At 45.7% G+C, this 13,764-nt stretch overlaps 1 protein-coding gene across 2 annotated transcripts in view; it reads left to right on the top strand.

The window, feature by feature from the left end:
* Positions 1 to 10,268, top strand: part of SYT13 (synaptotagmin 13) — a 44,438-nt gene extending 34,170 nt beyond the window's left edge. Inside the window, exons 5-7 of one of the 2 annotated variants that reach the window (XR_012518162.1) lie at positions 3,734 to 3,863; positions 5,942 to 6,751; positions 6,819 to 10,268. Coding sequence is in view for 1 of the 2 variants with exons in the window: in XM_003920021.4 (XP_003920070.1) it covers positions 3,734 to 3,863; positions 5,942 to 6,246 (435 nt within the window). In the remaining variant the exon portion in view is untranslated. Of the gene's footprint in view, positions 1 to 3,733; positions 3,864 to 5,941 lie in introns of both variants that reach the window. The other variant, XM_003920021.4, reaches the window with a different exon arrangement.
* The last annotated feature ends 3,496 nt before the right edge of the window (positions 10,269 to 13,764 follow it).

The raw sequence follows: 13,764 nt of genomic DNA, 5'->3' as shown, positions 1-13,764 counted from the left end.
ACTATCAGGCCCTTTCTAGAAAAAGTTTGCCAATCCTCATGCTAGAACAAAAAGACATATGCGGATTAGGGCACTATATTTTAATGTTCACCATGTATCAGTTGTTATGCTTAGGACTCTATCTGAGTTCTGCCACTCCCCAAATCAACCAGGTAAGAGAGACACCATGACGATCCCCCTTACAGATGAGGAAACTGAGGGAGTCCACACAGGGTCCCCCAGCCAGGAAATGGCAGACCTCGAGGCTGGGTTGGTCTGACTAAATCCTGTGCTATGTCATTACTTGCCATACAGGCCACCTGAGAAGTAAGAGGTGTGACCAGCAGGCACCTTTCCTAATAGACACAAAGATGGCAAGAGGGAAGACTACATTTCACTCCCTGCCTGCTCCTCTTTTTGCTATGATTTCCTCCGTGCTCCATTTTCCCCTCTTTCCCAGGCTCAGAAAATTGATAGAAAAATCACAGCCATTCTCAGATGGAACTCAGCTGTTCCAAAGCCCACTCTCTAATTAATGTGTGATTTGGGACTTCTGTGGAATCACAGATGGGGATCCTGGGAGAAGGAATCGATACTTAGGATTATTAAACTAGTAAACTAGCCTTCTCTCGAGATGCAGAGACTCCCCTGCTGGGCTCTGAGACTTGGTACAGCCCCCAAAGGGTGGAAATCCAGCCAATCTAGGCAGAAGTCTCAGGCACCTAGCATGCTTCTCTCACCACTGCTAGAGGCGCAGCTGTCACTCACTCATTCATTCATTCTGCAAATACCTTGCCCAGTTTCTACCATGTGCCAGGCACTGTGCCAAGAGCTAAGGACACAGCAACCACGATTAAGATGAAGCCTGGCCTCGTAGTTCATCCATCCTAATAATTGTCATAGTTTCTGTCGTTCTTTCTGTTCTGCAAATATGTACTCACCACTACTTTGACCACTGGCCTGTTTATGACAAATGTGAACGATCTCAGAGGATGGCATGGAGTCAGAAGTAGGAGGTGACATTCTGGGTGTATAGGGCAGGAGAAAGCAGAAGTCCAGGCCAGGGAGCCCCTCACCCCAGCTTGAGGGTTTGGGCTGATTTGAACAAGGTGAGTGAAGCCCTCAGTCATTGTAGTCCAGATGTTTTTCTTCTCTAGGCCAGCATGGGTTAACAGAGGTGCCCACACTGCCCAGTTTTAACTGGAAGGTACTCAGTCAAAAGTGCCATGCACATCAAGAGGGACCCACAGGGCAACTCACTCCAAGGGCAGCCTTACATGGTTCACTGAGACCCCAGGAGAAAAAGAGGTGCAGGGAAAACCAGGGGAGGGAAAAAGAAAGAAAGGATTACTTTAGTCCGCAGGTACTTTCAGCAGCAGTGCCCAGGGAGCAGGTGCTGTTGAAATTCTCTGGCCATGGTACAGCTGGCTAGGCTAGTCAGACCTCACTCTATGCAAAAGCGAAGAGCCCTGCAGAGGCCAACAGGTGCTGACTCCTCTCACCTGGTCTGCAGGGAGAGAGGACTCATGTCTGATCACCTTGTGGCTGTAGCCCAGGCTATCTGTGGTCCTCTAATAATTGACTATGAGCCAGGAGGCTGGTGCCCATCCCAACTCTGCAGACACCTCTCTGGGTGCCTGGTACAAGTCCCTGGGCCTCAGTTCCTTCACTGCAAAATGAGAGGGTTGGGGAGGGCTGTCCACTGAGAAAACTGGAGAGCCACAGATTCAGGACTTTGGTTTTGCTATCAGACTAGACCTCCTGTCCAAGGATTTTGGTACTTCCTGCCTACATAACCTCTGGCAGTGATGTTCCCTTTCCGAATCTCAGGTTCTTATGCTTAAAATGGGAACAAAATCAGTAGCTCTTTCGGGGTTGTTGTCAACATTATAAAGGAGATGTGTTACCCTTTTTTCACAAATATTTATTGTGTGCCCACTGTGTGCCAGATGCTGGGACTGCATAGTGTGAATGGAGGCCACTGTGGAGCTTACGGTCTAGTGGAATGGGCAATGAATTGCATCTAGCACGTAGTCCTTAATAAACATTAGCTGCTATCATTCATTTCCTTGCCAAGATCCTCTGGGGCTCCCACATCATTTCCTCATAAGGCTAGTTCCCCACGACTTGTGGAATCATTGGGGTCATGCAGAAATAGAGGTTTAGGAAAGTTAAGTAACTTACCCAAGGTCACACAGGTAGTAAACGGTAGGATTGGAACTCAGACCCAGTTAACCTGGTCTAGAGTCTATGCTCTCAACATTACTCTTATTCTGGATTATTAATAATTGTTGTTTTGACTATTGTCATTAGAATTGTAATTTATGACCTTTCCAGACAACTTATTATAAGCATTTTTTTCACTTCATCCTTTGATTTTCATACGCTGCTAATGCTGCCCAATGTTATTTATTTAATCACTTCCTGTCTGTCTTCCCCAAGTGACTGCAAGCTCCCTGGAGGCTGACTGTGTTTTGTTCATGGCTTTAATTACGGCATCTGGAATACAGTAGGTGCATTATGTATGCTTGCTGAATGAATGGATCCACAAGAGGCCACAGTGAGCAGAGAAAAACTGATTTCAACCCTTCTGAGTGCCTGGTCCAGTGTGGATGAACAGGCATCATCATGTGTGCTGGGTGTGACAGGAGAGGAGGAAGCTTAGGGAGGCGTTGTGGCTGTTAGCCAGGACCCCAGCCTGGTACCAGACCTCACTGAATTACCCTTATTGCACAGCTGGGAAAGAGGAACAAAGCTGGAGAGAAGGGGCACAAGACTGAAAGCTGGGACATCCGGAGGGACAAGCTTCCTGCGCTCTCCCCCCACTCCCACTCTCCACACTTCATCTTGGCACAGCAGGCCACACGTGTGCCTCTTCCTTGAGATTTCAAGGGAAGGGCATCGGCTTTCTGCTCAACAGAGGAAACTTCTGACCTTAGCTGATCCCTGCCTACACACTCCCTTCTCTTTCCCGCCAGGTCTCCCCAGAGCTTGGATTGCAACCAAACACCCACCTCCTGGTAGGGGTCTTTTGGTTGTTCTTGCCCCTTGATGGACTTGCTGAAATTCCAAACAAACCCCTGTCAGAATTTCAGGAGAGTTACTGTAAAGCTGCACACAAGGATAAATGTGTTTGTTTGGATGCTTCATCGGGGCATCAGTACCTCCTTCGAGGTGTGGTTATTGCCAGTTGCCTCTGGGCATGATCTACCATCATCTGCTCCAGCACTTCATTGATGTAATTGGTCACTCTGTTGATAAAGCAACCCTCTGGAGCTGGAAATAATTACCTTTTCAAACAAAGTAGTGAATTACAACTCTCCTGCTGCACCAGGAACCTGATGGGTCAATGCAGAAATTCTGAAACTGTTCTCTGAAGCCCTAGAGAACAGAGGTGTGTCCCAGGAGCTTGGGGTGGTAGAAGGTGAAGAATAACAGGGCATTCTGGCCTCCTACCCCTGCTGCATCTGAGCAGCATCTCTTTGCTCTGTTTTGTATGTTGAGTTTGAGTATATGGTATGTGAAAAATCACATTTTGTGGCAAACAAAGAAACTGCCATTGACGCCCATGCTACGTGGAATTCCTCTGTGCCTCGCTCTCTTCTGCAAGGGTGGAGACCCCGGCATTGACGGGTAAATGATCTTGAGGATGCCTGTTGGGTGCAAGTCCAGCCTGACTCCAGCTTCAGCATTTGTTGATGGGTCAGAAGCCGGACGGTGAGACTCCCCTCCTGCGTCTCCTCTTCTGTTTCAGGAGCCATCTGCAGGAGCTGGAGAGGTCCTTCTATCCATCAGCTATCTCCCGGCTGCCAACCGCCTCCTGGTGGTACTGATTAAAGCCAAGAACCTCCACTCTAACCAGTCCAAGGAGCTGCTGGGGAAGGGTGAGTGACATGTGAGAGGACAGCTAAGGCCCCTCCAGCTACCGGGAGTGTGTGCAGAGGGAGGTGGTGCCTAGGAAGAAATGGTTAACAGGTAAGCAGGGGGGTGGAATATGAGCACATCTGTGGAGCCATGCTCAGTTGTGTTCTTCACCCTAAGTTCACAAACTGATTTTCAAGGACACACTCACTTTGTTGAGTTCACATCCATTTACTCCTGGGGCAATCCCATATGTTAGGACCCAAGTGTGAGCTGCCTGGGGCTTCCTACCTTGGAGGTCCACTATGAGAACCATCAGGCCTACCCATAGAGCACAAGAAGCCAAGGATCAGACTATAGCCGTGGAGTGAAGGGCCTGGGTTGTCGGGAAAACTTGGTCTAGCCCTTGTCACCCACACCTGGCTGGACTCACCTCTCAGGCAGGTGTCAGAAAGTGCGGGTTCTTTCCCTCCTTTCTGAACTCACCACCACTATACTCCCCCCACCCACCCCAGTCTCTTTTCTCTTCTCAGCCTTTGCCAACTGCCACCCCCACACCAGCTGAGTGTGGTTGACGGCAGAAGGTGTGTGGGTACGTGGGCTGAGGCCTGAGTCTTCAGGCATCTGTGCCCCAAATACCCAAATAAGCTTTTCTTCAACAACCTAGAAGCCTCAGTTTTTCCTTCTGGATACCCCAGCTCAGGTCCAGTATCTCGGAGACCACAGCAAGTTCTCCTATATAAGCAGGAAAGCAATCTTGGCTAGCCAGATAATAACTGCACTAGAAGCCACGTGCTCATAACAAGATATAAATAAATCTCTATTTATAGCAGGGTACAAATAAAGAATTGCCACTACATTCAGAATTTCGAGCAAAAGACTTGGGGCTAATGAAATCAGAAGAGTTGGTCTTGCTGGCAGGTTCCTGAGTCAAAGGTCAGAGTTCAATGCTTTTATCTCATCCCCTTTAGAGAATTCTTTGCTTCTAGCTCTCTTTTTATGGCTCCGGTCAGGACAATTACAGTAGGACACTTTTTCGCTCAACCATCTCTGCAGAAATAACAAACTAACCTCCGAGGGGTGATAATTACAGCCATAAATACAAAGTAACAATTATTCTCACATTAACTTCAGAAACCTTGACTAAGTAATCCAGTCCAGCCTTGTGATGTGGCATGAAAGCTCGCCTGGGGACCTGTTTGTGGATTTCCTCGGGGGCAGCTTTCTCGGTGCAGTGCCCTGACTTTGGGGGAGTGTGCAGGAACAGGCAGTCTGCCTTCATTCCTCTGCCACATGAAGTTGGGGTCTTCAATTAAACTTTTAAAAGTGCAGATGAGAAGAACTCAACGAACCAGCAGGGATCTCCTATTTTAATAACAGACAAAAACGTTTAGATCAAGAATGAAGGGGATAAGACTTGAGAGCTGGCTTCTTTTTTTTTTTTTTTGGTCTGAGTTTAAAATCCAGCTGCAGGACCCCTGAGCTATTGTCCTGGACAATAGCTGAAGTATGCGTTTTGGGCTCAGGTTGGCCATATTCATTTGATGTGGGGATATGGAGTCATGTAGCAAAGGGCGGTTCCCTGGTGGTACTCTAACATGCCCCGATCACAGGCCACCCAGTGGCCAGTCGTATATCCTGGTATTGGTTGTTTCCTACACTTTAGTGTAAGTTCTATACAGGCAAGAACTTTCGCTGTATCCTTACATCTAGACCAGTGCCTGCCATAGGGTAAGCACTTAATATTTGTTGAATGAATGCATGGCCTAGTGCGGGAGTGGAGAATGATCCCCAATGCAAGGAAGTGAAAGTAGCCTGGATCAGCTCCTAGAGTTACAGATTATCCAGGCAGAATGCTTTCTTGCTTACACAGAAGAGCCTTCTTTGGTCACATAGACTTGGGACCTGTGCTGTGGTATCCAGAAGGAAAAACGGAGGCTTCGAGGATGTTTGGGTATATGGGGCACAGATGCCCAAACTCTTGAGCTAGAGACATCATCTTTCCAGCACCAGGAGGGAGCATTGTCCTGGGCCCTGCCAGATCCCAGAAACTCACTACTGGTCCTTCTCTGTGTCTCTTTTCTCCCCTGCCCCTCCCCAGATGTCTCTGTCAAGGTGACCTTGAAGCACCAGGCTCGGAAGCTGAAGAAGAAGCAGACGAAACGAGCCAAGCACAAGGTCAACCCTGTGTGGAACGAGATGATTATGTTTGAGCTGCCTGACGACCTGCTGCAGGCCTCCAGTGTGGAGCTGGAAGTGCTGGGTCAGGACGAGGCAGGGCAGAGCTGTGCGCTCGGCCACTGCAGCCTGGGCTTGCACACCTCGGGCTCTGAGCGCAGCCACTGGGAAGAGATGCTCAAAAACCCGCGCCGGCAGATTGCCATGTGGCACCAGCTGCATCTGTAACCAGCTGCCTGGCTGCCTCCCTTCTTGGACAGCCCCAGCCTGTCCTCTGCAACCTCCTCTCTGTGCCCTTTCCTCATTCTGACACCCAGGAGACAGTAACAGACGTGTTTGCAAGGCCAGGATGCCTCTCTCATCATACTCCTCTTTCTAAGAAATAAGCAAGATAGGGCAGGACAGTGTGTGGAAATGGAGTACGTGGGTCGCACTGAGGAATGCATTTTGCTCATCTGTGTTACTGAAAGAGATGCTTATCAAATACAGTTCCTATGCCTGTTTTATAGGTGGGGTTAGGCCAGATGCAGAGGAAGCTAAATGTGGGGATCATGGATTCAAAGAAGAATTTAGTTTTTTGAAAAACAGGCATTTCAAAAATGATGAAGGAAGTGAAAGTATCCTGGATCAATTCCTAGAGTTAGAGGTTGCCTGGATGGAGCGAAACCTTAGCCAGCATTCACTCAAGCTCACCACGCAGGGCAGCCACCCAGCAGTTCTCCAACTTTAGCGTGTGAAGAGTCACCAGCAGATTCCTGGGCTCTCCTGGAGACATTCCTAGTTGGTATTCCTGGTCGAAGCCCAGGAGTCTTTGTTTTTAACAAGCTGATGTAGAGGTTGAAGCACTGCACTTGGAGAAATTCCTTCTGCAACATTCCAGACAGGTTTTCGGCCACAGTCCTTGATGGCATCCCAAAACCATGGTGCAGCCAGTTCTAATGCTGGACACCTCAACCATCAGTGTGAAATCTGGGGCCTTCGCTTTTTAAAATTTAATTATTTTAATTCCTAATACCTTAATTTGTGCATTTCATTAGGGCCCTGCTCTTGGACTGAATTTTGTGCTTTTTATTGAAGAATGTTATTGTTTTTATCTTAAAGTCATCTTCTATTATCCTTGGGGAGACCATTCCTAACAAAGTACAGGTGGGATCTCCTGTGAGTCATTGGCTGGGTTCTGATTGCTAGATGTCATGCCCACCAGCATCACCAATGTGACTCTGAGACAGACCCGTCCCTTTTCAGCATTCCAGTCACTTCAGGAGGAATTTAGTTATTGACTTAGTCTATGATATCTGGCTACATGTTAGGTAGAGAAGAAAGACAGTTTTAAAAAGGAAGTCAGGTCACTTTTGCAAATGTGCCTCCCTCTGCCCATTTTCACTTGAATGGGTAAATAACCAGCAGCTAGGGTTTGAATTTTTACCTTGTTACTCTAAACAGATGTCCACATTGTTAATTAAATCTAAATCATTAGCCCTGCTGAGTGTATACAGTACTTACCCCGAACCAGAATTCCTGGGTTCTGTTGTTGACCTGGTTCTTCAGAACCTGATGGCTACCTGTCTAAGATAGGACTAAGGACTAGGAAGCTTACCCCGATGAGTGATATAATAGATGAAATAGTGTTCGAAACCTGTAGGCACTTCCTGGCTAAAAACAAACTCTGAGAAAACAGCAGTTCATTTTTAAGCTAAGTTACTATTTTTCACTTTAATGTGACAGCTGAGAATGTCCAGAAAGTGCCGGAAGCATCCCAGGCATTTCCAGAACCATGGATTCTACCTTTGAACTCCTCTCTATTAATATTAAAACTCTGGGCCTTCAGCTGTCACTCAAATCCCCTGCCCTAAGACAGCATTCCTAGACAGCATGGGTAAGGGCTTCATTCCTTCAACAAGCCAAGTCATGCTCCTCCTGAGGAGGTTGCCCCGATGGGCGCCATCTCTCCCTGAGAATCTGAGCAGGGGCCTTATAACCTGTGGTCATTATTTCTCCTTTCTGTACAGAAAGAGGAAAGCATTAGAAATAACTTCTACCCATCCTCTGAAAACAACAACAACAACAACAACAACAACAACAACAACAACAACAACAGAAAAAATATCGAATCCCTCTTTAATGGGAAAGTCTTTTGGAGAGGTGGAAACCTTCATCACTGAGGTTGACCAGCCTCTGCCCAGTGCTGTTTAGGCAAAGCACTTGTTAGTTGTTTCCTATAACATGTTCTTGAGATCTCTTCACCATATTGGTTTCTTCTCTTTGGTTGGTATGGCTAAAAGAAAACGAAATATTCCCCATAACCTGAAAGCTGACCAGCATTCTCTTCTTGGTAACATCTGCTACTCCGGTCTAGAAAATTTGGATTCTGGACTAAAAATCAGAAAGCATGGCTCCTTATAAATGCACCTGCCTTATAGTACTACCAAAGGAATTTGAGGTGGGCTGGGCAGGGCTCCTGATCCCAAGGTATCAACTCCACCCATAGTCATTTGATCATGAAGCTTGCTTGCTTTAATTCATTCATTTCTTCTTCTTTTTCTTTCTTCTTTCTTTCTTTCTTTCTTTGTTCTTGTTCTTGTTCTTCTTCTTCTTCCTCCTCCTCCTCTTCCTCCTCCTCCTTCCTATTCTTCCTCCTCCTCCTCCTTCTTCTTTCTTCTTTCTTCTTCTCTTTCTTCTTGTTCCTTCTTCTTCTCTTTCTTCTTTTATCTCAAAGTTCCAGTCTTCCAGAATCCAAATTAAAGGTGGCCCCTGATGGGAGCCAGTTTCCACCACAGAACATCTTGAATGTCAGCTTTGACCTCACTTAGCAGGGACTATAGAAATGAGATACATTTTGAAGGAGAGTTGTCTGTTATGTTCACTGGTGTATTCTAAGTGCCTGGGATAAAGCTGTCTCATGGCTGCTCCACATATATCTGTTGAATTAATTAATGAATTAAGAATGACTGGTGGAGGCCAGCCGCGGTGGCTCACGCCTGCAGTCCCAGCACTTTGGGAGGCCGAGGTGGGTGGATCACGACGTCAGGAGATTGAGACCATCCTGGTCAACATGGTGAAACCCCGTCTCTACTAAAAATACAAAACATTAGCTGGGCATGGTGGCGCGTGCCTGTGATCCCAGCTACTCAGGAGGCTGAGGCAGGAGAATTGCCTGAACCCAGGAGGCGGAGGTTGCGGTGAGCCGAGATCGCGCCATTGCACTCCAGCCTGGGTAACAAGAGTGAAACTCCGTCTCAAAAAAAAAAAAAAAAAAAAAAAAAATTAAAATAAATAAATAAATAAATAAATAAAAGAATGGCTGGTGGAGTAGGCAGAAAAAGACACTGCAAATGGCATAAAAATTAAAGTCTTAGCTGAGTTCTCAATGGTAAAGGCATCAGATGTCTTAGCAGTCAGGCTAGAAATTCATGATAGTGAGTTTTACTGTTTGCCTAATGACAATTCATAGCTCTCCATGCAAATGTAATTAACAGACGAAGAGAATATAATCGCTCTGCTTTTCCACTAAAACTCCATCTTAGTGAATTTTAAATTACCCAGAGATGTCAGACTGCCAAATCAAAATATTTCAGTAGTCTTTGCATCAGCTTACCTTGTACCAGCAACATTTCCAATTTACTATCAAATTAGAGTAATTGAGCCGGTGTGAAAGCATCTCATCATTTTTGAAAGGAACGTCTTGTGCTATGCCAGGGAGCATTTCTATAAAAAGTATGAGGCAGAGGTAAAAATAAGGTGAGAGACCATTTCAGAATGGGCTGTTGCCCAAAAGGTGATCTGGTTTTTTCATTCGAGATTTCTATGGGGATAGAAAATTAGGAGTCCGCCCTCATTAATCTGTGACTCCACCTCTTGCATCAAATCAGTCTCTATTTGTTGAGCATTTACTGATCAAGACCTTGCTTACATCTGTCTATTTGGATCTGAGATATAACTTTTTGTGTGGGTTGAATGGCAAGTCACCCCCAACAAAGCTGGGCACAGAGAGTCAGCTAGGAGACAAGTTCTTCAGGGTCAATTTCTCTTGGATGTAAAGGAGTCCTGGGTGAAAGGTGGCTATAGCCTAAATCAACTAGTCCTTGTGATTTGTTTCTGCCCTCTGTGTTTGCTGTTGTCAAATGCTAAGTGTGTGTTTTGCAGTCATGAACTGAAGCACAAAAAGATGCATGAGACATTGTAGTCATACGTCTGGTGTGACACTTTGGAGCAAAAACCTTGCAGTGGTAAATAAAAAATTTCCAACAGGGTCAGCTGCCTGGTGTTTTCTTTTCCCCACTCCTTTTACCTAATATTATAGAATATAGAATGGAGAAGAAACCATCTGATAAGCACATATGAACCACTTCCATGTTTAATAAAACTTGATAACTACAATTGAAGTACCCTCAGTGCCTTTTACTCAGAGGACCATGACCTTGGATTTGGGGTTTATCATCCCAAGCATTCCTTCATACTTTCACTACATGTCTATGTAAACCTTAAGTGTTTTTAAACTTCATTTAAATTGTTTCACACTGTTTTTCCTCAACATTAAAAATTTCGGCTTCATCTGTGCAGATACATGCAGCTCTAGTTTATTTCTTTTTCACTGATGTGTGCTATTTCATTGTGTGGATATGCCACAGTTCCATGCTGTTATGGTATATCTACATGTTTCTTTCTTTCCTTCTTTCTTTCTTTGTTTCTTTCTTTCTTTCTTTCTTTCTTTCCTTTCTTTCTTTCTTTTTTCTTTCTTCTTTCTTTTTCTTTCTTTCTTTTTCTCTTTCTTTCCTTCTTTCTTTCCTTCTTTCTTTCTTTTCTTTTTTCTTTCTTTTCTTCTTTCTTTCTTTTTTACTGTTACAAGAAATGCTGCTATGACATTCCTCTGCATGTCTCCTTGTGTACTTGTGCAAGGTTCTCTAAGATATATACCTAGGAGTGAGTGGAATTCACTCATAGAGTGAGTCATGGAGCACCCTGCTTGTGAATGTGCATGCGTGTGTACCTTGGTGGCCTTGCTTGAGTACTGAATCAAAGAGGCCACATATAATTAGGAATGCCAGAGTTGGGTGAAGCTTTTCAAGGATTTGGCTTCATTCTTTGGGAGAAAAATTAGGTGGAAACTAGTAACTCTTCTTTCTTTAACATTCTCCAAAGAAATACTCCATCAATGGAAGGCTCTTGCAGCAGCCAGCGGTGCTGATGAACTCCTGGTGGCAAGGAGGGACAAGCGGACTCCTGGAGTCCTGGCATCCTAAGTTTTCCTTGTGGCCACTGCAACCCTGGTCTATGGAGGAAGAGGCATTAAGAAAGGGGCAGGGCCTGAAATTTTAAAGCCAGTAGAAAATTAGCCAGATCACACAATGAAAATAGAAGGTTCTTAAGTGGGATAAACAATCTATAAAGAAAGCCATGAGATGTCTTTGCTTTCCAAGTCTGCATATAATTCCTTATTTCATATTATGCATATACATACATTCTATTGTATTGGCAACCAGCATTTTAATTTTCATAATAAAATTGGATGAGTGGGCTTTGTTCCACATAGCCAAGTGTTACACAGACTGTGTTTCCAGGTAACTGTGAATAGGGCCAACCTGAGCCCAAAATGCATACTTCAGAATCTGAATTAATATAAAAGAGAAATGGAAGGGGGAAGCAGAGTTCATGAATCACTCTACACAAGGGCTGTCAGTTGAAGTGCTTCAAAGAAGAAGCCCTGTTCCTGTGTATAAAATTGAGTCATGTCTAGAGCACTGATTTAGGAGCTGGGAATCTGCGACCTGGTTTGGCTTTGTGACTGGCCACCCATCTTCATGGCCCTGGGCAAGTCACTTACCTCTGGGCCTCAGATTCCACAACTGTAAAATGAATTTGGACCAAATGATCACCAAGACTCCTTCCAGCTTTAATATTTTGTGATTCTGTGACCTGGACTGTCAACAGCTTCCTTTCCTTTCTCTTTCTGCCTTTCTCTTTCTTTCCTTTGTCTCTTTCTTTTTTCTTTCTCTTTCTTTCTTTTTCCTCCCCCTCCTCCTCCTCCTCCTCCTCCTCCTCCTCCTCCTCCTCCTTCTTCTTCTTCTTCTTCTTCTTCTTCTTCTTCTTCTTCTTCTTCTTCTTCTTCTTCTTCTTCTTCTTCTTCCTCTTCTTCTTCTTCTTCTTCTTCTTCTTCTTCTTCTTCTTTTCTCTCTCTCTCTCTCTCTCTCTCTCTCTCTCTCTCTCTCTCTCTCTCTTTCTCCTCTTCCTTTCTTCCTTTCCAAGGTCTGGCTCTATTGCCCAGGCCAGAGTACAGGGATACAATCTAGGCTCGCTGCATCCTTGACCTCCCATGCTCAAGCAATCCTCCCCATCTTAGCCTCCATAGTAGCTGGGGCCACAGGCACATGCCACCACCCTAGGCTATTTTTTTTTTGTATTTTTTGTAGAGATGGGCTTTCACTGCATTTTGCCCAGGCTGATCTCAAACTCCTGGTCTCAGGTAATCCACTCACCTTGACCTCCCAAAGTACTGGAATTACAGGTGTGAGTCACCACACCCAACCAACAACTTACTTTTGACACATACCTTTAGCCTCCTATCTTGTGCATAAAACAAATTAAACCCACACACATGTGTACCTTCCCCCCCATGCCTGCCTGGCAATGCCCCCTGGCATCTCCTGACAGTCCCTTCTGACAGCTATCCAGTCCTCTAGACAACATGCAATGGCACCTGAGGTTTCAAGTCAGCCTCCTCTCATTTACTTAATTGCTAATGGGGCTGGTGGTAATTTTTCATCCAAGAGTTTCAATTTTTTTTTTTTTTTTTTTTTTTAGAGCCAATTGGAAGTATCACCATTTCAGGAGCTCTGAACTCTAGCATCTGTTCTATCTCCCTCTGGAGGCAGACGCATGGCAAGGATAAAGCCACAGGACATGGCTGTGGATGGATTTAGGGAGCTGGGCATTTTCTTAGTGCAAGTGTTGGAGAACTATCCCCTTGCTCCCCTTCCTCATCTCCTGCAGGTTAGCCAGCAACACATGGCCCTTGGCAGTGACCTCAGCAGCTTCCCCAAGCCAGAAAAGGAGACCCCCTACCTGGGAGAAAGATAGAAGGAAGGAAGCCAGACTTTCTCCCAGGTAGGTGCCTACGTCTCTAGAAGCCAGACATCACCATGGAAACTGAGCTACTGGTGGCCACTGTGTGATCTGGCCCCTGTGCTGGCTCATCCCAGCCAGGTTTGGTCTGTCAGTACAGCCTATCCACGTGAGGGCATAGTTCCCCAGCTCAGTTTCCCAGCACCCTTTTTTGGTGTTTCAGGACAGCCTGTTGTCAAGTGACTGATGGCAGAAATCTTGCTTCAGAAACCCAGGGATTCCAACCAGGGACAAGCAAGGAGGGACAAGCGGACTCCTGGAGTCCTGGCATCCTAAGTTTTCCTTGTGGCCACTGCAACCCTAGGACTTTCTAACCCTAAAATGAAATGTCCAGGCTCTGGAGTACAGCCAGCAGCCCAGGGTCTTTATTGGAAGGTCACTTACATGCATAGGCAGTAGCTTAAAAATGCTACCTGGAACCGTGAACTCTGATAATCACCAAGCTGGAAGGAGCTGGAAAAGTTCTCTTTATTAGAAGAAGTAGAAGACACCTGGCTGGATTGGGTATAACATTGTGCAAGGGGCAGGAGCAAGTTGGAATGGAGAGGAACCCAAGTGAGTACCATGGGAACAACCTCTAGCTTTGTGGCATAGGGGCTGGGTCAAGGTTAGATGTAACCAGAGGTC

This window comes from Saimiri boliviensis, chromosome 6 (assembly GCF_048565385.1).
Source record: "Saimiri boliviensis isolate mSaiBol1 chromosome 6, mSaiBol1.pri, whole genome shotgun sequence".
In the NCBI taxonomy this organism is placed as follows: Eukaryota; Metazoa; Chordata; class Mammalia; order Primates; family Cebidae; genus Saimiri; species Saimiri boliviensis.
The sequence above is the reverse complement of the archived record's forward strand: the minus strand, read 5'-3'. Positions and strand labels throughout refer to the sequence as shown.